General features: G+C 37.8%; 1 protein-coding gene across 2 annotated transcripts; it reads left to right on the top strand.

Annotated features, from left to right (window-relative positions):
- The first annotated feature begins 264 nt into the window (after window positions 1-264).
- PTGES3 (prostaglandin E synthase 3) lies at window positions 265-20,290 on the top strand. Of its 2 annotated transcripts, XM_068969668.1 has the most exons (8): window positions 265-546; window positions 14,081-14,194; window positions 14,345-14,414; window positions 14,954-15,052; window positions 16,538-16,627; window positions 17,987-18,049; window positions 18,899-18,923; window positions 19,156-20,288. In XM_068969668.1, coding segments are annotated over exons 1-8 (483 nt in total). In that variant the 5' UTR covers window positions 265-544; the 3' UTR covers window positions 19,176-20,288. The 2 variants fall into 2 exon arrangements, with proteins under 2 accessions (XP_068825769.1, XP_068825770.1); XM_068969669.1 differs by lacking the exon at window positions 17,987-18,049 and having other exon boundaries at window positions 19,156-20,290.
- The last annotated feature ends 2,420 nt before the right edge of the window (window positions 20,291-22,710 follow it).

A 22,710-nucleotide genomic window follows, 5' to 3' on the forward strand; every position in this document is an offset into this window, starting at 1 on the left:
GAGGCGCGTGGCGCGGCGGTTAGACGGCCAACGGTTTTCCACCGCTAGGGGGGAGCGCGGGATGAGTGGCGGGAACCAGTCCGGCCAGAGGCTGCGGACGTAGGGCGGAGCCAGCGCCGGGAAGGATCGCGAAGGAGCTGGGAGGCCCCGCCCTTTCCGTAGATATCTCTAGAAAGCCGCGCAGGAGCCCGAAAACAAAGAGTGCGCACGCGCGGCGGCTAGGCCCGGGCATTTTGCTGCGTCACCAGCCGCCGCCCGGCCTCACCACCCCTCGCTTGCACGCACGCACGTTCATTCTCCGTCCTCGCGCCCCTTTTCCTACACTTTCCTCTTCTCTCCGACCGGAGGAGTCGCTCTCCCCGCGCGGTGCATTCTGGGGAGCCAGGTCGAGCCCGCCGCCGCCGCTGTCGCTTGAGGAAAGCGAGAAGAGGCCGCGACTGAGGAGAAGACGCCGGGGTCGCCACCGGAGAGGAGTCGCCTGCCCAGGAGCTGCCGCCGGAGAGGCCCGCCCACCCGTTCGCCCGTCCCCCTGCCCCGTTTCACGATGTGAGTGCGATACCTCGCCGAGAGAAGGTCGTCCGGGAGGGAGGCCGAGGCCGCGCGGGGGGCTGCCGGAAAGCCGTCCCTTCCCCTCCCCCTCTTTCGGCTCCCTCGGCTTTCTCCTCGGTGGAAATCGTTCTTGCCTGGGGGTGGGAGGTTCATTATCCTAGTTCCGGTTACCGTTGGCGGGTGGAGGACATTTTTCCTCCGATGTCCGCTTTCCCCACCTCTATACTGGCCTTTGGCTTCCTTGTGCCGGAAATCCCACTTACCCCCCATCGGCCGGGCGGGCCGCTCCAAACTCTCGGTAACTTAGCCGTAGGCCTTAATCTCCCGTGAGCTTTTGACCACGCGGGCGCCCTGGAGGCGTGGACCCTGGTGGGCCTCTGCTCCGCTCCAGGGGCAGTTTGCCCCTGTCGCTCTGTGATGCTGGGGCTAGGCCCGGGGCCAAGTGCACCTGCGGTGGGTGCTACCACGAGGCTGCTGGTGCTCGCCGTAGAGCACCACGCGGCCCTCCCCCGCGAGCGACAGGTACTTGCAGGCGACTGGAGGGAGGCCATACATTCTTCGCAACTTAACTTCCCTCTCGGGTGTCGTGATTGCTTGAGTGTGGTCTTTCCAGACTTCCTCCTGACTCCAGTCTCGCTAAGTGAAGGTTGCCAAAACTCAGTCGTGTCCTTGGCAGCGAGGAATTACCATTGAGCGGGGAGTTCTGCACGTGTTGGAGTCGAGAGATACTTGTGGACATTTTCTGTGTTCTATATTAAACTTTAGGCGAGCTTTCGTTATCTTGGCTTAATATAAGGATGAAACAGGTATGTCGTTACCTTGGCTCAAATTTGTTTACGTGAGGTGACTAGATACTTACGTTTTATGATACAGGGAATCCTTGATGATTTTAACCAAATGAGAATTCTTGGCACCGCCACTTTCAAGCCTTTAAATTTTTCTCAGGGAAAGCTTTACATTTTCAGATGTGAGAGTTTTTTGGCACTAAATGCTTCCTAAAAATTGCATATGGAGAGCAGTTGAGGGGAACAGTTTTTATTCCTGGAAAAAATAATGCTCTTTCAAGGGTTTCCTTAATAAAATAATGCGGTGAGTATATTTAGTTAGACATCTAAATGGATATGGAAAAAAACACCAGAGCCAGTTAACGATAAGCCTTGAGAAGAACGCGTGTATTGTTGTAAAGTAATACGTTAGAATTTGGAAGGATTCCTCCACCCCCAAAAGTATATAATAGCTTTTAATCTACGTAGTTTGTGCTTTTACTCTAAGAAATCCGTATTCCAGATAATGTACAAGGATTGTCAAGTTTTAAAACTGAGAACATGAATCCTCACGTAAGGCCTTACCAACTTTTAATAGGTTAATGTAACCAAGCAAATCTTTTCACGAAGAAATAGTATGTTGAATATGGTTTGAAGTAGAAACACTCTGGGAGGTCACATGAAATAGTTAAATAGGTAAGAGATTTAAGTATTTGTAAATAGATTAAGAGCTCGGGTAGTGTAACAATCACTATTTCTAAAAGCAGTCTGTCTGTAGATTAAGAATGCTACTTTCAAAATGAGTGTTTTGAAGAGTCCAGGTAAATCTCATTCGTTTTAAGATAACTGCATATATACCCTCTCGCAAATTCTTTAGGATATCTTATTAATGACTGAATGAATTTACAAGGTGAGTATTAGGAATCAGTTACTTGAGTTGAAAAAGACTTTCTAGTAAGAGTCCTAGGAAGAATCTTGGCTGATGAGGGTTCATTTTGTTGATGTCTGCTGGAAACATTGTTTTAGTTGTGGAGAAAGATGTTTTTTGCCGGACATCTCAAGGGTTTAGGGTCTGCTTTTTATCACTTCTTAGCTCTTCAGTCGTCATTTCCGAGGTAAATTTCTTTCAAGTTTTTAAACTTTTGTCTAGTAGTTTGCATAGAAGTGAAGTCGCTCTGTTGTGTCCGACTTTCGGACTGTAGCCTACCAGGATTCTCCAGGCAAGAATACTGGAGTGAGTTTCCATTTCCTTTCTCCAGGGGATCTTCCCGACCCAGAGATCGAACCCAGGTCTCCCACATTGTAGGCAGAGGCTTTACCGTCTGAGCCACCAGGGAAGTCATTCCTCCTACCTTGGAGAAAGCTGGGAATTGAGGACCTCTCCTCTACTTTACTTTTTCTTTTTTAAGCTATTGTAGTTGGTTTTAATATCAGTTGGACCTATTAAGAGATGGAGTAAAATGTTCAGATTTGAGCTATTTGAAGTCACTCTTTCCAGTCTTATTATTACACTATCCAGAAATTATTGTTACCGTTGGTTAACATCGTACTTACTTTGTCATCATTCAGCTTTGTAAGATTGTTCCCAAAGTAAAATCATCTGTTTTCAACCTCCGAAACAAGTGATAATAATGACCATACAGCATATGGTTAATGTCTATAAGCTAAGAGTAACTGATGTTGGCTTTTGTTCAGTGTTGATTTCCTAACCACTGTAACCTGGCAACTGGATTTTCTTTTTTTTCTCCTGTGTTTGCACTAGAAGGCAGTAGAAGCGAAGTGACAGATCAGTTGAGTGCAGACCAGTATGTATGGTTAAGATTTCCCTTTTGAATTGTGTTAAAAGATCTTCTAGAAGCTGTATCATTGTGGAGTGGTTAGTGATAATTGCGTCCCAGGAAAAAATACTTTTGTAATATCAACTGTTTAGACTTAATCTAGTTCTGAAACACTGAATTGAAAATTGCTGTATCTAGTGTATTTTAAAGTGTTATTATTTGCTGTGTAGATTGGCAGTAATAGATTTTACATAGAAGCTGACTTACCCAGAACACCTTTGAACTTTTGGTTTTCCAGGAAGATGCTAATACATCTTGTATTCCAGAGCCAAATAAAACGTGTTGTTGTGGATTGTCTATGCAATAGTTGATCTTCTCATGTACCCATACTTTATTGCTAGAAAGAGTTTATGTCAGGGCTCTTTCCACATCAATATTTTTAATTATCTTTGTGTACTGAAAGGATGTAAGTCACAGAGGTGTTTTTTAAATTTTTAGTATTATTACAAGGTTTAGTTCTTCAACTATGATTTGAACCTGGAATTCCTGACAGAAAGTTTTTTTTCCCCTACTTTATGAAAAGGGAGAATAATTTTCCAAGTGGTCCTTATATTTCCAATAAGGAAATGGCAACCCACTCCAGTATTCTTGCCTGGAGAATCCCATGGACAGAGGAACCTGCTGGGCGGCAGTCCATGGGGTTGCAAAGAGTTGGACATGACTGAGCAACTTCACTATCACTAACCACTCAGTTTTATTATTTAATATAACTGCTTCTATTAAAACCTTGCCACTTCCTGAGATATGAGGCTCTGAAGTCTGTTACGTTGACCTTACTTCAGTTTTATTTATATGAAGAAAAATTAAAAATTTCACCGGGTTTGACGATGTTAAAAGGATATGAGCACACAAGTGGTAATGTGAGAAAGTCATAGAGTTGCTTGGAAGGCAGGCACTAAGTTGGGGCGGGAATAGTGTATTTAAGAACACATTCACCTTTATATTTTAAAGTAGTAATTACCAAAGAAAGGAACTAGCACAAAGGTTCACTCACCCCTTGGTGTCTTGGTAGTGTTTCTGTTTTTGTTAACTGTTTTGGGGTTTTGGGTTGGTTAGTTTTTTAATGGTGCTGCTAGACCGCCAAATGGCGTACCCTAGCAGTTCTATTTATTAGGTAGTTGGATCCAAACAACTTAAATGCTTTGTCCTCACAGCCTCCTAACTATTTGGAAAACTAATACACATAAATTCCAAGGAAAATGTAGTTTATTCTATAACTGTGGTTATTAATGGAAGGTGTCTGCCTTTTGGGCACTCTATAACTTGTTATACCTTGAAATCAGATTGGATACTTCAATCTCAATTCCTCACTGATTTTTTTTTTTGTTTGTTTTTGGTTTGTTTGTTGTGTTATTTTGTTAGTTTTAAATTAGAACAGCCTCCAGAAATCCAATTTTGCAAAGATGAAACTTAGTGGAGAAGGATATAGTGCAATCTACTGTTGAAACTGAGCTACTTGGTATCTTGACTGAAGCTGAGTATCGCTGAATTTCTTTTAAATTTGAAATCTCCTGTGACAGCTCTGTAAATTCTCCCATAGAGCTGTGATCCACCTTGGCACCCAGTTTGGGAATCACTGGACTTGCATGTATATTCAGATCATTTTTCCAGAAAGTTCTACATAGTAGTGCAACTGACATACAGAAGATCTGAAAATATGAGAAGCATATCAGGGTTTCTGTGAGCAAAGAATATGTGAAAGAGAGTTTGGTTTTAGATGTTTACAGGCAGGACTTTTGATAATACTTAACTAACTGGAACTGCTTTTTTTTCTTTTTTAGCAGAATATTCTTGTTTCCATATCATTCCTCACTTGATACAAACTGAAATACGATTACAGTTTCTTTTTTTGTAAATGATAGGCCAGTTGACAGACTTAAAGTATCAGTTATTCTGAACTTCAGTGACATCTTTTTTAAACTTTTTTTCTGTTTTCTCCTTTTAAAATTTTTTTTTATCTTTAATGTTTATTTATTTGTTCGGCTGTGCCTGGTCTTAGTTCCAGCATGTGGGAATGTGGGATCTAGTTCCCTGATCAGGGATGATAGAACCTCGGCCCCTTTGATTGGGAGCATGGAGTCTTAGCTTCTGGGCTACAGGGAAGTCCCTGTAATTTTTCTAGATGTTTAAAAATATTCTAGGTATATTAAAAATGAGTGATTCTAGTCTTTAAGAAGCTTTCCATTTACTAGAAATGTTTAGTTTATCCTCTAAACATAGAGTATATTTACTCCATTAAGTTCTATTTTCAAAAAAGTTTAATCTTCTGATTACTATTGTTGTATCTTAGAATTCAAAGTGATCTTAATTCAAATAAACATGTTCCATTAAAAATAAACTCATGGGGGACTATCATTACTTCTGAATAAAGTATGTGAGGTTGTATGTCATAATGTATCTTACAGTTAAACACACAAATGAGTTACCTTTCAAAGTGGTAACCAACACAAGTATCTTATGGTATATCACATATTTATGCTCTAAAAAAGATAAACCATAACTAGTAATGGATCTGAACCATCTATGCCCATGTTGCATAGAAGACTTTGGGGCTAAATGTCATCCAGCTTGAATGTGAGCTTCTTAAAGGCAGAGGATTTATCTCTGGACAGTTGTCTCTAGACAGTTCCTGGTATCGTGTTCAATAAATACTTGTTCATTGAATAATATTCAAACTAAATCTCTTAGCTATAAGGCTTGACTATATGAGGTTCTTGACGGTGAAGGTTGGGACTAACTCAGATCTTCTACAGCTGGTCCTGTGTTCTGCTATATCACATTTTTGGTCAAATTCAGCTATATATCATATAGATTCAAAAGTAGATTGCTGGTCTCTAGTTGAAAGGTAAAGTTGGTGAGAGTCATCTATAGCTTTAGATTCTGTTAACTGAGACTTTGCTGTATTTGGGGAAATCTGGAAAAGAAGTACCACCAAAGGAGTATATACCCTCAAATTACATTTGACTTGTTTGTGAGCCCTTTATTAGGGAAATGTTTATTTTGGGAATATTTATTAGTTATAAATTGATCAGACTGATCTTTCTCTTAATTGAGTGATTACCATAGATTCTCTTTTAAGAGATTCTGCCCTTTTCTTCTCCCCTCCAATTTTTTTCACATCCAAAGAAATTGGCCTTTCAGTAAAAAAGTAATACTTTTTTGCTTGATTAATTTCTATATGTGCCCATCAGTTGAAGATAAAACTTAATACATTTTTATTTATTTATTTTTTTTTGGCTGTGCTGGGTCTTTGTTGCTGCATGGGTTTTTGTCTAGTTGCTACCAGTGGGAGGGCGGCTACCTAGTTGCAGTGCCCGCAGTTTTCCTTGCAGTGGCTTCACTTGCTGGGGAGCGTGGGCTCTAGGGCACGTTGGGCTTCAGTAGTTAGGCTCTCAAGCTCTAGAGCACAGACTCAATAAAGTCTGCACAGGCTTAGTTGCTCTGTGGCACGTGGGATCTTCGCGGACCAGGGATCGAACCTGTGTCTCCTGCATTGGCAGGCAGATTCTTTACCATTGAGCCACAAGGGAAGCCCAGATTTATCTCTTCAAAATGTACTTACTACTTTGGCTGTGCCAGGTTTCAGTTGTGTCTTCAGTTTTCACTGTGGCATGCAGAATCTTTAGTTGAGATGTGTGGTATCTAGTTCCCTGACAGGGGATTGAACCTGGGTCCCCTGCATTGGGAGCATGGACCATCAGGGAAGTCCCAAAACTTAACACATTTAACAATATTTGTTTAATCACAAAGATTATTGTCATTTAGTGTGTGCTCGTATCACATTTTTCAAGCCCTTTAAGTACTTCTACAAAAGTAGAACATTTTTAGTTTTGTTTTTTTGGCCAAGCTATGCCACACACAGGATCCTGACCAAGGAATGAACCCATAACCCCTGCATTGGGAAAATGGCATCTTAACCACTGGACCACTAGGGGAAGTCAGTGGTGCATCCATTTTTTTAAAGGGAGAAATGCCCTTCCCTGAGAGCTCAATGTTAAGAATTTGCCTCCAATGCAGGAGATGTGAGTTCGATCTCTAGGTTGGGAAGATCTTCTGAAGTAGGAAATGGCAACCCACTCCGGTATTCTTGAATTGAAAATCATGAACAGAGGAGCCTGGTGGGCTACAGTCCATGGGTTTGCTAAAAAGTCAGACATGATTGAGCAGCTAAGCAACATATGTATACTTAGAGCTGATTCATGCTGTAAGGTAGAAACCAACATAACATTGTAAAGAATCATTCTCCAATTTAAAATGAGGAAAGAAGTGCTTATTGTTTTCTTACAAGCCATAGTTAAGATGAACCAGATTCTAGTATGCTAAAAGCAGTATTTGGGAACAAATGTGGTTTCCACTGTCATTCAAAGACAAGCTAAGAAATTTTAGTCAAAACTACAGAGGAGAATTTTAGGTAATGCAAATTTTAATTGCTCAAATTGAGACAGCCCTAAATATTGAACTTGAAAATACTTGTCAGAACAACTTGGAATGTCCCACTTCAGGGATTTTGGGTGGTGTTGTAATTAGTGGCTTATTTACATAATGTATAGAGAGATGAAAAAAGTTTTGCATCTATGTTAGTATTAAAAAATGGATTAACAGACTTGAACGGTAGTACGGGATTTTGCCAGGGTTTGTATAAGACTAGAGATAAATCTAACATAATTTAGATGCTAGAGTTTAAAATCAGCCTTTCTCTGGGTTAATAGGAAAAAAGGGTGATGTGATATGATCCTCACAGAAGACAAAAAGGATTTCATAAACACTTGGTTTGCCTTTCAAGTGAGTGAATATGTGTGTCTGTTACTATTTAGGTTAAGGGTAGGATTTCCTCTTGTATTTTCTGATGGTTTAGATCGGGGTCACTTGGTAACTATTAGGCTTTACAGGCCATGAGTATCCCTGTCTCACATTCTTATTTTTTCAACTCTTAAATATTACAAAAGTTAGGACTTCCCTGGTGGCTCAGTGGATAAGAATCCACTTGCAATGCAGGGGACATAGGTTCAGTCCCTGGTCCAGGAAGATTCCACATACTGTGGAGCAACTAAGCCTGTGCACCACAACTGCTGAGCCCATGCTCTGCAACAAAGAGTAGTCGCACTCACCACAACTAGAGAACGCCTGCACAAAGCAATGAAGACCCACACAACCACAAATAAATAAATAAATAATTGACATACATATGCACATATATACACACACCAAATGGCTCCTGGGCCAACCTCTGATTTGGATCATTTGATTTTGCTTTTATTATCTGGTAAAATGATCATATTAGTTTGTTAGTGCTGCCATAGCAAAGTACTAGAGGATGGATGATTTAAACAGTAAAAATTTTTTCCTTACAATTCTGGAGAGTGGTTAGTTCAAGATCAAGGTGTCAGAAAGGTTGGTTTCTTTTGAAGCCTCTCTACTTGGCTTGCAAATGGCCTTCATCTATCTTCACAGGGTCTTCCCTCTGCAATGGTCCTAATCTTTTGTTAAAAATTAATGTATTTTTAAAATTAATTTTATTGAAGTATAATTGCTTCACAGTGTTGTTTCTGCTGTACAGCACAGTGAGTCAGTTATGTATACATATATCCTCTCTGTAGATTTCCTTTCCATTTAGATCACCACAGTTCCCTGTGCTATTCAATAGGTTCTCATTAGTTGTCAGTTTTATATATAGTAGTGTGTATATGTCAGTCCTAATCTCTCAATTCTTCCCACTCCTCCCTTCTCTGCTTGGTAACCATAAATTTGTTCTCTACATCTGACTGACTCTCTCTGCATTGCAAATAAATTCTTCTGTACCATTTTTCTAGATTCCATATATAAGCGATATTATATGATACTTGTTTTTCTCTTTCTGACTTCCCTCTGTATGACAAACTCTAGGTCCATTCATGTTTCTACAAATGGTGTTATTGCATTCCTTTCTACAGCTGAGAGTAATATTTCATTGTATAGACCTATCACATTTTCTTCATCTGTTCCTCTTATGTATGGACATTTAGGTTGGTTTATTGTAGCTATTGTGATCTCGTACAAGGACATTAGTCATACTGCATTATGGTCCACTCTAAGACCTCATTTTATGTTAAAGGCCCTGTCTCCAAATACAGTCACATGAGGTTTAGGACTTAACATAGGATTTGGGACACAATTCAGGCTGTAACAATGATGTAAATCTAGATTACTGAATGTGAATTCAAGGAAAGAAGAAAGATTCTCCCTGATTCCTTTGTCCTTGATATGAACAGAAACCGAAGAGTTTATGTACTTGGTTTTTGATAGAGCTGCCAGGTCACCAGTGGTGGTCCTCCTCCATTACTATAGGTTCTTAATGCGTAACTCCACTTTAAGAAGGTGAACACTCTACTTTAACATGGTAAATGGTACTGTTAACTATTTCAGATTACATTGTTAAATTGGCTGGAAAAGCGTGTTTACCAGTATTGAAATAGCCATTGGTAAACATGCTGGGAGAAGAATCTTCTCATTAATCAGATTAATTCAACATTGTAAGTCAACTTGGGCCAATAAAAATTCATTTTCAAAAAATCTGGGTAATTGTTTTTAGTGTTACTACAGGAAAGATAGAATACTGCAATGAATTCTTCAGAAACCCATTATTCAGTCCCAACCTTTACCAGTACAGGGTTATTCTTATTTTATCTACCCCCCTCTCTTTTCCCCAGTGGATTTTACATTGAAAATCCCAGACATGTTGCTTTAAATAAGGAACATCTGCAATCTGGATACCTTTGACAACAGGCAATTCTTGTTTACCAAAACAACAATTTCTAAAACTTGAGGATAAATGACAATTGGGCAATAAATCCTAAATAGATCTTCTGGTCTGTAGCTATTACAGTCTTTGTTGCTTTGTGTCTTAATTGAATGGAAAGGATTGATTTTTCTTTTTAAATAAGTTTCGCCATTAGATTATGTTGCTCTAAAGAAACAAACCATTCTGTGTCAAAACCATTTAATATCATTTTTCTAAAGTGTGAAAATAATAAACCCATCTACACTTAGCAGTTTGAACATTTAGCAGGTCATTGCCATGTAGCTTTCTCTCTCCTTTTTTTTCCTTAATTATTTTAAAGTAAGCCTCATGTACTTCTCTTTTAATCTTGGGTGCTTTTTTTTTTTTTTTTTTGGTAAAGCAGTGCCTTTCACACCTAACAAAACTACCAGTTTTCACGTTGTCTAATACTCTGTCCATATCTAGGACAGGTTTCCACGGTTTCGGGAATGTTTTTTTTATATTCAGTTTGAATTGAGATGCATACCAGATTTACAATTTGTGCTTGTTCGATAGTTCTTAGGTCTCTTTTAATCTAGAACAGTTAAGTTCTAGATTGGAATGAATCATGTTGATCAAATCAGGAGGTAAATGTCTGGTTGTCCAACTTTTGGTGATGCTGAGATCATAAATTCTTTATCTGCTATTCATCTAATCATTACTCATGGTCCTATTTATTGATGAATAACTGCCAAATCAGTATAAAGATTGAAAAATGGTGATTTTATTTTATTTTTTGTTTTCACCTCTCACATTTTATTCCACACCAGAGCTAGAATTCTGTAAGGAAGCTTCCTTCATGAAATGGTCCTATTCAGGTATCATTAATAAAGATTCATAAAGGGGACTTCCCTGGTGGTCCAGTGGTAAAGAATCTCTGCCAGTGCAGAGGACGTGGGTTCTATCGCTGATCTGGAAAGAGTCCACATGCCACAGGGCAGCTAAGCTTGTGTATCAGAACTGCTGAGCCTGCATTCCACTAGAGCTAGAAGTGGAGCCTGCACACCCTAGAACTTGCACTCTGCAACAGGAGAAGTCTGAGCACTGCAACTAGAGAGTAGCTCCCACTCACTGCAAATAGAGAAAGCCTGAGAGCAGCAGTGAAGACCCAGTGCAGCCAAAAGTAAAATATAAATGGATAAACAAAATTTAAACATTCATAAAGGGAAAAGAGGATAGATGCCTGTTCTTTCTTCTCAGTTGCCTTTTTGTAAAGAATTGGAGCTGTATTATCTTCTGGTAATCTAGAATTGTGGATAGTTTTTAAATCAGTATAAATTTGGAGTATTTATAGTCAGTGTATTTGGATCAATTTGCAATCATTCTTTCAAATTGTCACTGGCCAAGGAGAGAGACACCATACTTTTTTTGCCTGAAGTGGGCAAAACATTGTTTTTATTTTTTATTTCTTTAAATTTTGGCTGCGCTAGGTCTTCATTGTAGCATGTGGCCTCTTTGCAGTATGCAGGCTTCTCATTGCAGAGCCCTGGGCTCAGTAATTGCAGTTAGTGGGCTTAGTTTCCCTCAGTCATATGGGATCTTAGTTTTCCAGCAAGAGCTCAACCCAAGTCCCCTTCAAAGGGAGATTCTCAACCACTGGATCATAGAGAAGTTCTGACATATTAATGACCAAAGATATATTAATTTGTTTTATTGTTTAGTTCCTAAGTCATGTTTGACTCTTTGGACCACCATGGATTGTAGCCTGCCAGGCTCTGTCCATGGGATTTACCAGGCAAGCATACTAAAGTGGGTTGCCAATTCCCTATTCAGGGCATCTTCCTAGCTCTGGAATCAAACCTGCATCTCCTGCATTGGCAAGCAGGTTTGTTACCACTGAGCCATCTGGGAAGCCCAAACCTTTGTTACCCAAACATTATTGACCAGAGATGTTTAAATATTCACTTATATAACAAATTTCCAGCCACTGATGTTTTTGCAAAAATTCCCTAGTCAGTAATGAGTTAACAAATAATAAATATTTTCCGTTATAGAACAAACATGGGGGGAATTCCTTCTCAGTCCAGGGATTAGGACTCCTGGTGCTTTAATTGTTGAAGGCCCATTTGATCTCTGGTTGGGAAACTAAGATCCCACAAGCTGCATAGAAAGGACCAAACATGTTACCACATATTGAGAAAGCTGTTTTGGCAAGAAAATGAACCAGAGGTAATGTGTGGCCTATTGGAACCTATTAATAAACTCCTAAATCATTTATTTTATGTACATTGACATGGTAACATTAGAAATTGTGGTTTTTATTTTTAATTTTTTTAGTCCACAGAAGTTTGGTTCTTTTTCAAAGTGAAGTTGCTCAGTCGTATCCAACTGTTAGCAACCCCATGGACTGTAGCCTACCAGGATTCTTCATCCATGGGATTTTCCATGCAAGAGTACTGGAGTGGGTTGCCATTTTCTTGGTATCGAACTAGGTCACCCACATGGTAGGCAGACGCTTTACCGTCTGAGCCACCAGGGAAGTCATAGACATTCTTCAAAGACATTTTTAAATCCCACCCAAGTCTGCCAGTAGATGCCTAAAGAAATAGCTGTTACTCTTGCTGATTTGTTGGTATTTCAGCTTTGGAAATTGCTGTTTATAATTTTTTTTTATATATATATTTATTTGCCTGTGCTGGATCTTAGTTGTGGCATGTGGGCTCCCTAGTTGCGGCTTGTGGAATCTAGTTCCCTGACCAGGGATCAAACCTGACCTGCATGGGGAGCTTGGAATCTTAGCCAGTGGACCACCAGGGAAGTCCCGCCATTTATAACTTTTAATTTCAGAGCTGATACCAGTGTTCCAGAGTAGTGTCTGGCAACTAGTTTAACCATTACACAAGTGTAATCATTGTGTAAAAATGAGCTGTGGCTGTAACATTTTAGAACTTGAAACGGTTACTTACACCTTAGGATTGGGAATTTCGGAAGCAAACAATTCCTTTATGTTGAGTTGATTTATGAATAGTGTTTGAAGATATAACTAATTTCTTAAAAAGTTTTGATTTGAAGTTTTGGGTTTATAGAAAAGTTTAAAAAATACAAATAATTCCTGTAACTTTGATTTTTAGATGATCAAAGTGGCACATACTTATTTTTAAAAATTGCACCCAAAATGGAAAATAAACGGTTTTTTAAATAATTGGAACAGTTAGGATCGATATGGCTCTATTTCCTTTCTTTTCTCTTTCTGGCTCATGCTTTACAGGCAAGTGCTGTTAATCTACCTGTTCTTCGTGCGTGCCTGCCTGCGTGTGTGTGAGAATTCTTGGAGTTTGTATGAGTGTGTAAATATTTATCGAAGTAACCTGTCTTGGTCTTGAAGATAACAAAGAAAAATTTTATTTATCACATGTAATCTTGTGTGTGTGTGCACTCAGTATTGTCTGACTCTCTGTGACCCCATGGACTGTAGCCCACCAGGATCCTCTCTCTATGGGATTTTCCAGGCAAGAATACCGATTGGGTTGCCATTTCCTGTTTTCGTCCCTACCCAGGGATTGAACTCATGTCTCTTGCATCTCCTGCATTGGCAGGTGGATTCTTCACCACTAGCACCACCTGGGAAGTGCTTATAATCTTTACTGCCTGTTAATTAACCATATTTGACTGTATTTGCTTCTAGCAGATTTTTAGCTATATTTAAAACATAATTTTTAATGGATGAGTAGAGCTTTAGGCAGAACTTTGAAATACTGTCATTTCTCATACTTCTAAAAAATTCCCCCCCACGTTTCTCGAATTGTAAGTAGAAATGTTGCGTACTATATTTCGTATGACAATGGATTAGTTCTTTTAAATCCTGTGAAGTTGAATTTTTAAGAGCAGGGCTGAAAGAAGTAGCACACAGATTTTAACAGGGCTGCCTAAATGGTTAACTCCATTGAACATTTTGGTCTTACGTTTTAAAATCTCTTCCTATGAGGAAACAGTATCATTGCATTTTAACCTGAAATGCACCTGTTAGGAAAAAACATATTAATAGTTCACATTTGAAATTGTAATATATTGCCTCAAAATAACACTCTGATGGAGAATAGAAGTATGTTACTTACATGCTAAATTTCAGAGGTTATGTAAATACCCACTTAGTGAATTTCGGCTTAACTTTGTCTAATTTTATCTCACTATAGGCAACCTGCTTCTGCAAAGTGGTACGATCGGAGGGACTATGTCTTCATTGAGTTTTGTGTTGAAGACAGTAAAGATGTTAATGTAAATTTTGAAAAATCAAAACTTACATTCAGGTAAATTACCATTTTTACATCCTTGGATGAAAAACTTGTTTCCGACAACTTGAATAGCTTTGGTTTGCTTGTTTTGTGTTTTCTCTGAAGTTATTACTAATCTATACCTCTTTGAAGAGACTCATTTTCCCCCTCCTTTTTTTTGTACAGTTGTCTTGGAGGAAGTGATAATTTTAAACATTTAAATGAAATTGATCTTTTTCACTGTATTGATCCAAATGTAAGTAGTTTTGAAACTTTAATCCCCCCAAAAATTTAAATTTAAATTGTGAGGAAATGGACATAATTTAAATACTCATTTTAGAGATGAATATTAATTCTTAACAGTTCAGAGGCTAAATATAATTACATGGTTTGCACTGTTTTCCATCTTGTAACTACTACTTTGCATATTATTTTTGTTGTTATCAATGTTTAGACTCAGGACAGTACTGTCTTTTTTAACCTTTTTAAAATTGCAGTGTAGTTAATATAATGACAGTACTCTGCTTGTTTTATTTAAGCATAGATGTAGCTAAGTATGTTCTATGCTTACACCATGTTTACTAATTTTTTTTAAACTTTTTATGCTGTTCACCTTGGTCAGGGGAGGCAAAAAATGATACTTTTGCTATTGGATAGCTTATGAAATCTTCAGTAGCCTAGATGTTTCAGGGTGTACGGAAAGAAATGAGGAGGAAATAAATGACACCAAGCAACTTTATATCCTATATTGATACTAGAGAGTTATAACTGTGAAAACATTTATTTTTGTTTTAGGATTCCAAGCATAAAAGAACGGACAGATCAATTTTATGTTGTTTACGAAAAGGAGAATCTGGCCAGTCATGGCCAAGGTTAACGAAAGAAAGGGCAAAGGTAGGTTTCTTTTCCTTTTTTTGAAAGTTAGGTATTTTAAAATAATTAAAGATACATTGACATCAAACTAAAAAGTTTCTGCCCAGCAAAGAAAACCACCAAGATGAAAAGACAACCTACTTAATGGGAAAATATATTTACAAATCATGTATCTGATAAAAGGTTAATATCTAATGTATATGAGGAACTCCTACAATTCAGCAACAAAAATCCAATTAAAAAGGGGGCAGACTTCTGCTATACTCCAATATAAAATAAAAATTAAAGAAAGGAACAGGTAGAGCAGTTCCCTGGTGACCTAATGATTAGGATTCCAGGCTTTCATTGCCTTGGCCCAGGTTCATCACTAATTATTAGAGAAATCCAAATTAAAACCACAATGAGATATCATCTTCTAACTGTCAGAATGGCTGATGTCAAGAAGGCCAATAAGAAATGCTTTGTTGGGATTATAAACTGATGTTGCCACTATGGAAAATAGTATAGAGATTCTCAAAAAATTAAAGAGCAGAACTACCATATGATCTAGGCATTCCACTTCTGGGTATTTATCTGAAGAATATGAAAACACTAGTTGGAAAAAATGTGTGCCATCTCTATTCATTGTAGCATTATTTAAAATAACCAAAATACGGAAGCAGCCAAAGTATCTATTGATGAATGAATGGTAAACTGGTGTGTGTGTGTGTCTGTTCAGTGGATTAGTATTTCGCCATTTTAAAAGAATGAAATCTTGCCATTTGCAGCAACATGGATGGACCTTGAGGGTAATAAGTAAAATGAGTCAGAAGGAAAAAGACAAACCTAATTTTAAAAAATACAACAAACAAAACTAAAAGACACATAAAGAGAACAGATTGATGATTACGAGCAGGGGAGGGGGAGTTGAAGGGGTAGATAAACGGGTACAAGGAGTCAGTTTTATAGTGACAGACAATAAGTGGACTTGGAAGGTAATCACTTTGTAGTTGTATACAGATGTCAAGTGACAATGTTATACACCTGGAACTGGTATTTTTAAAAATTGGTATGAGGAATTATAGTGTGTTTATTTCATGGCATATTTCTATTAAGACCTTGTGTTCCATACGCTTTTCTCTACTTTGAGATTTATTAGTGTCAGTACCAAGGGTGGTCAGAATAAGATCAGTCTCTAATTGATGCAGGCTCTTTTGCATTCAAGAGAAAGACTTAAAGGTATAAATTACTGAAATATCAGATCAGAGTATATCATGGTGGCATTTAAAAAATAATAAGTTAATTATCTGAATTTGAATAGTTTCTATTAGTGATTTTTTTTTTTTAAAGAAAAAAGGTTTCTGACAACTGAGACTCCATGAAACTATATTTACTAATATATATTGCATTTGATTGACTGATTTTTCTAGTCTATTCTTTCTTTGTGCTGATTCCATGCCTTGCTAGTGAGTATGAACTCCACAATTCAATAATTAATCAGAGGGTGATATTTGTGTTGATCTATAGCTTAATTGGCTTAGTGTGGACTTTAATAATTGGAAAGACTGGGAAGATGATTCTGACGAGGACATGTCTAATTTTGATCGTTTCTCTGAGGTAAGTTCTTTTAAATGCATTCTTCCGCCTCCCTGTCAGTATACTTGTTTCTAGGCAGTTTAATTTGGTTTTAAAGGCCTAGTGATATGTAAGGACCTGCATTACTTTACTTTCAAGAGTGTTTTTTTACAAGTTTTTAAAAATTAGTGTCAAGTTCTAAAATTGATGTGTAAGGGAAAATAAACTATATGGTCAGTACAACAGCTAATTTTTACTGTTTCTTTGGGAAAAAAAAAGTTAAAAAGTAAGTACCAAATTTCATGTATGCAGTTGCTTATTTAACATCTCTCATATGGGTCTAGTACCTTGATTTCAAAAGAGAGAAGGGAGAAATGATATTCATTCTCCTAAACTGTGCTACTCCTTACCTGTACTAATTGGTGCCACCATTTACCCAGATGTGCACGTCACAACTTTTAACAATCTCCTAAGTAAACTATTTAATGTATTCAGTTCTGCATCTATTGCCATTGCATCTTGACATCTAGTATTGCACTTTGGACCCTTCTGAGTATTTTTCCTGCTCAAAGAATCTTAACCAGTATTTAGTGTCTTCAGATGTAGGAAAACTTCACTAGTTACTCATATTATTTGAGAGTAGATGCTCAGGATTTTTATACTGAAAGGTTTTTGAGTCAGTATCTTTTTAAGACCCCTTCTAACTCTGAAGTTCAGGTAAGCATGTGTTTTTGAAGTTCCATATGAATTATTCAGTCTGCTTATTTATACCTCTTTACGTTATATTGCAGTTCTTATTCTCTGTTGGGTCCGGTTTATTTTAAGTATATAAGAGTATTTTACACAGCCTATATGTTTTCTTTCAAGGATTATGTTTATTTTCTGATTTTAACTTAGTTACTGGTGTTTAGCTGAATTCAGTTCAAGGCTTTTATACAAACTAATCAGCCCAAAGGACTTTTATTTTTAAGCTACCATTGATTCTTCACAATATTTAAAACTACAATGAGAATACCATAATACACACGCCACTTAGTTGAACATACAAAACTTAACAACTAAAAATAATCCCATTCTTAGTCACCAGAGGTGCCTGCTGTTCAGGATTGTGGTATTTAATTTCTGCATCATACATACGTGTCTAATTGGATGAATTTTTAAAATTTCACTTTTCTTCAATGAGAACTTACTCTTAACTTCCTACTACAGTTTCAGGATTTTATGTAATTACATAAAATCTAACTTTTCCAGAAAGGAAAGTACCTAACTAATCTATAGTTGAATTTTTTTTTAATTGGTGGAAATCTATGGCAGAGCTAAGGTTTATTCTGGAGTGTGCAACCTAATAATTGGGGCTTAATTTAACATCATTTTTAAAACTAATTTTTACACTTCGAATAGATGATGAACAACATGGGTGGTGATGAGGATGTAGATTTACCAGAAGTAGATGGAGCAGATGATGTAAGTCTATTCTTTTCTATGTTTAATAAAATAGTAAGAAACAATGTATTTACAGGTTGTTTTATATAAATCAAGACTGCTTTTTTTTGCCACTGGTTGGTTTTTTTCCTAAAAAGTATTACAGGGAAAACCAATTCTTTTAGAAGTCTTCATTTTAGAGGGATGGATACCTACTAGGAATCAGGTGTCCCATGGATCATTCTTAAAGGGACCAGATTTATAGTTCAGAATAATTATTGTGCAGAGACATATACCTTATTCAATTAACAGTTCAGGGAATATTTTGACAAAGTTAAACAGGTTTTAACAGCAGGATGGTCAGAGAGACATATAGTAAACAAGTGGATGTTGTGAGTCTGTAAGGATATACTGGTCCACTCTTCTCAAAATTTTCCCACCTGGCATCCTGTTAACATCTTAAGTTTTTCGATCTTGTTTGGAAAATATTTATTTAAATAGTTCAACAGTTAGGATTAGAGTTCATTGTCTTCTGTCATTCCAGTGGTCTTCATATTGAGCCATTTTTCTCTTGCATTAAATGCCAAGAGAGAAAAGAAACCATTTTATAGAAAAATTCATTTTGATTAGTAGAAAGGAATTCAAAGAATGGGCTCGATTCCCTCCAAAAGGCACACATCTTATAGGAAGATATATTCTCAGCTGTACATACTATTCATCTTAAATAAGCCTGTTTTTAAGTCCGTTGATAAGTTCATGAGATGAATGTAACCACATGTCTCTGCTACTTTGGTCAAAAGTATAGTGCTTCAACTTTTTAAGGCAAACTGTTCAGTTAGCGGAGGAGTATTTGATCAATTTGGTTGAAATTTTTTGTTTCTCTTTCTGCAGGATTCACAAGACAGTGATGATGAAAGTAAGTATCTTTGTAAAAATAAATCTGCACAGAGATATTTCACATCAAAGACCAAACTTAAAATAGAGAAGTTACTTGTTTAAAATTCTTAGAAGATCCGTGATTATGGAAGATACATGATTATTTCTTTATGGCCTCTAACAAACAGCTAAAGCAACAATTTGAATGATTCAAAAGTTGTTGGGTTATTATCCTCTTGTAATTTTCACTAATCTTTCAAAAATCTTTTCAGAAATGCCAGATCTGGAGTAAGGGATATTGTCATCGCTGGATTTTGAGAAAGAAAAATAACTTCTCTGCAAGATTTCATAATTGAGAGAATTCCTGAGTTGATAGCTGTAAAGGCAGATGCTGTATTTGCCTCCTTTAACCCATTTTTCAACCTGTTTGTTTTTTTTAAGGCTTCACTAAGGGTTGATATGTACCATTGTATGGGGCAGTTTTAAGTCAGCTAAGGCAATAACCTTGTGCATGAACATTTGCCAGATTTCCATGATGCTGTTGAGGTCCTAGGCAATTGACACAGCAGTTGTGATAAATAAAAATCTCACCTAAGTCTCCTTTACTCATAACTTAGATACTGACATGATAGGAAGCTCTCTGGTTTAGAGAAAGTAACTAAATTTTAGATTTTAGAACATGGACTCAAAAGTGGCTGAAAGAATTGGTTGATACTTTTAAACTGGTAACATGTTATTCCTCTGCCATATCCTTCAGGATTGTTCCACTAAAGTTTTATTTTTCAAAAAATTTACTTCACATTATTGTATGTAAGTGATCACTTGTCAGTGTTTCAGATGTATCTTAGCTAAAACTAGTGAATGCCCTAACTTAGATGGTTTTGAAGCCTGTACATTTGGTATTGTTTGACCCTTAAACTTTTACATCTCTTAGCATGGAGGACGAAGAAAGGCTGTACATTGTTGCTTGAGAGTCTGTACATTTAGACCAAATTTGTATTTGCACTGTCAGTATGGCAAATGAGTGGAAAAAAATGTTAATACACTATTGGATTTTTTATTCCTTTTTTTTTTTTTTTGGATTCAGCGTGTACCTGGGCTGAAAACCTCAATTTATGTTCATGACAGTGAGGATTTTTTTTAATGTCTACATTCTTTCTAATAAACTGTTGGAAGACTTCTTGGCTATCCTTTCAAGTGTCTGGTTTACTGTAATTTCATGTATTGCCATTTACTGGAATGGAGTTTTTATTTTTACTTGAGGAAGAATTTGGGAATATTCCTCTGTTTGGGGGAAACAAAGGCTTGCTGTAATGTCAGAGAAAACCTTTTAAAGTGGATCTGTAATAGAAAATTGTAGATGCACTTTGCATCAGTTGGAAAAGAAAGTGTTGTGATTTGATTGAAATAAAACTAAATGTGTTGTCCTCCTCTAAATCTTTGAGCTTTTGCATTTTGGCACTTTTTATTCCTTCCAGCTTCTGTGTATTTGTCATAGCATAGAAATGCTTCATATTTCAGTACTTTCTCATGTCAGACACTATAATTGTTCCAAATGAGATACTCAAAGCCATTTTCTTGAAATGGTACAAATAGAAAATCTTACTACTTAGAGACTGGGCAATCAGCTCTTTTGTTACATTGGTCCTCTTACGGGAATGCAGTTTTTCTTCAAAGCCTTAGTTTTTTCCACATTAGGTATGTTTGGACTTCTGTACTTCTAGAAAATTATTTTAAACTTGGTCTCCTTTCTCTGGAGCATGCCAGAGGTATCAGTATGATTGATAATGTACTGCTTCATAGAAAAACTTTAAATTTAAAAAAAAAATACCCTCTAGTTTTATTCTTGCAAAGAATTATTTTTGTATGTTCTGGAAGTTAGTCATTAATGATTTATTGGCTTAATGCAAGCCATTGGGCTACAGTATTAAAATACAGCATGATGGATTTCTAATTTCATCCTGTTCCTTAAGATTTTTTCAAACCTGCTTTGTGTTCACATACTATAGTGGGATTTCAGTAATGCTTATTGCTGTCAGGTATGAAGGCCTCTCAGTGGTATCTGACCCCTCTTTAAGTTAAAAGGATATCATGCCAAAAGGTGAATTGACAGGCCAAAACTTAAGGAGGACTATTTGGCCTTGCATTGCAAATCTGAACCATGGCTTCTTTTACCTTAAAGAATCACTGGGGAGAGGATCATTTGGTGAATTTAAGCTTGGATAAGGGAGATGGCATGTCACCATTTGGCTGTTGTGACGTGATAAAGATGGCTATATTCAACTTCCTGAACTGTAAAGTTACCTTCAAGGAAGAAAGGAAAGTGATTAGTTGCTACAGCTTACGTTTTATTTACCCGTTCAGTTCTTTGCAGGTTTTTTTTTTTTTTCTATTTAGCAGGAGTTCTTTTGACGTGTGATAATGAACTTCACCTGTATGTGAATATCAGCTGCTGTTCCCCTTTGCTCTCCCAGTATTGTACTAACCCTTGAGAACATAAAGGCTGAGGAGGATAGGGTAGGCAGGTTTGTGTAAGACCTACTCTTAACTCCCAAATTATTCTACTCTGATAGGCATTCATACTTGATAATAGTCGGTAATCTCTTCAGGAATAGTGAAGGATGTAAATAAATAAATGTCGCTCAGTCGTGTCCGACTCTGTGACCCCATGGACTGTAGACTACCAGGTTCCTCCGTCCGTGGGATTTTCGAGGCAAGAATACTGGAGTGGGTTGCCATTTCCTTCTCCAGGAGATCTTCCCAACCCAGGAATCGAACCCAGGTCTCCCGCATTGTAGGCAGATGCTTTACCATCTGAGCCACCGGGTATGTCACCACTAAATATCCCACTCTGAGGACAGCACCTGCTAAAGTGAAAACAAAATGTCAGTTGCTTGCAGCTTTAGTGTCAGCCTGGATAATTTCATTGTTATGTGAAGAACCTATCCAGACCTCTAGCTCAAATTTCTTTGCCTCAAGTCCAATGACCTTGACTACTTATCTCCTTAGCAACCCATTCCCGTATCTCGTGATCACAGGTTTAGGAGGGATTGCTGTATCCAGTATAATAGCCTTTTGAGTTTACCTCCCTCCCTCGGCCATATTTTTATATTCTCACAAGTTTCATCTCGAAGCTCTAGTTCCTGTCCTGTACCTGTAGCCTTGTAGCTATAGACCCACCTTGGGTCTATGTAGATTCAGAAGTCCCAACCGGAAGATATGCCTTAGGATAGTAGGTGCATGTGGGGGCCAGAAAAGTGCAATTATGATACTTGACATGTGTGATCCCAGTAGTCCAGTGGCTAAAGCTCCATGCTTTGGATACACAGGGGACAGTGGGTTGATTCCTAGTCAAGGAACTCAAGATGCCACATGCCACAAGGTGCAGCCAAAATAGAGATGTAGTTTGGTTTCTTTTTAAGTGTCCTGGCTACCAGCATCCGTCTCACCTAGGAACTTGTTAGATATCTGGGCCCCCAAATCTTCCAAGTCAGAAACTAAACTAGACCTCCAGCTGATTCTGATGTGTGCTGAAGCTTGATAACTTCTTTAGATCTAAAACACAGATTCTGAATCAGTTGGTCCTGCTTAGCTGGCAACCCCATCCAGTGTGACTGATGAAATTGTTCTGTGTCTCCATTGTCTGATACAGTGAGTGCCAGCTGCAAAGAACTATTGGAAATCTGGAAATGTGGCCAGTGTGACTAAAAACTGAATTACTTAATTTTAACAAATGTAATCCCATATAGCTAGTGATTACCACAGTAGATATTGTAGATTTACATGATTCTGTGCTGGTGGTTCCTGGCCCACTCACTGCAAAAAAA

Source organism: Capricornis sumatraensis, chromosome 4, assembly GCF_032405125.1.
Source record: "Capricornis sumatraensis isolate serow.1 chromosome 4, serow.2, whole genome shotgun sequence".
In the NCBI taxonomy this organism is placed as follows: Eukaryota; Metazoa; Chordata; class Mammalia; order Artiodactyla; family Bovidae; genus Capricornis; species Capricornis sumatraensis.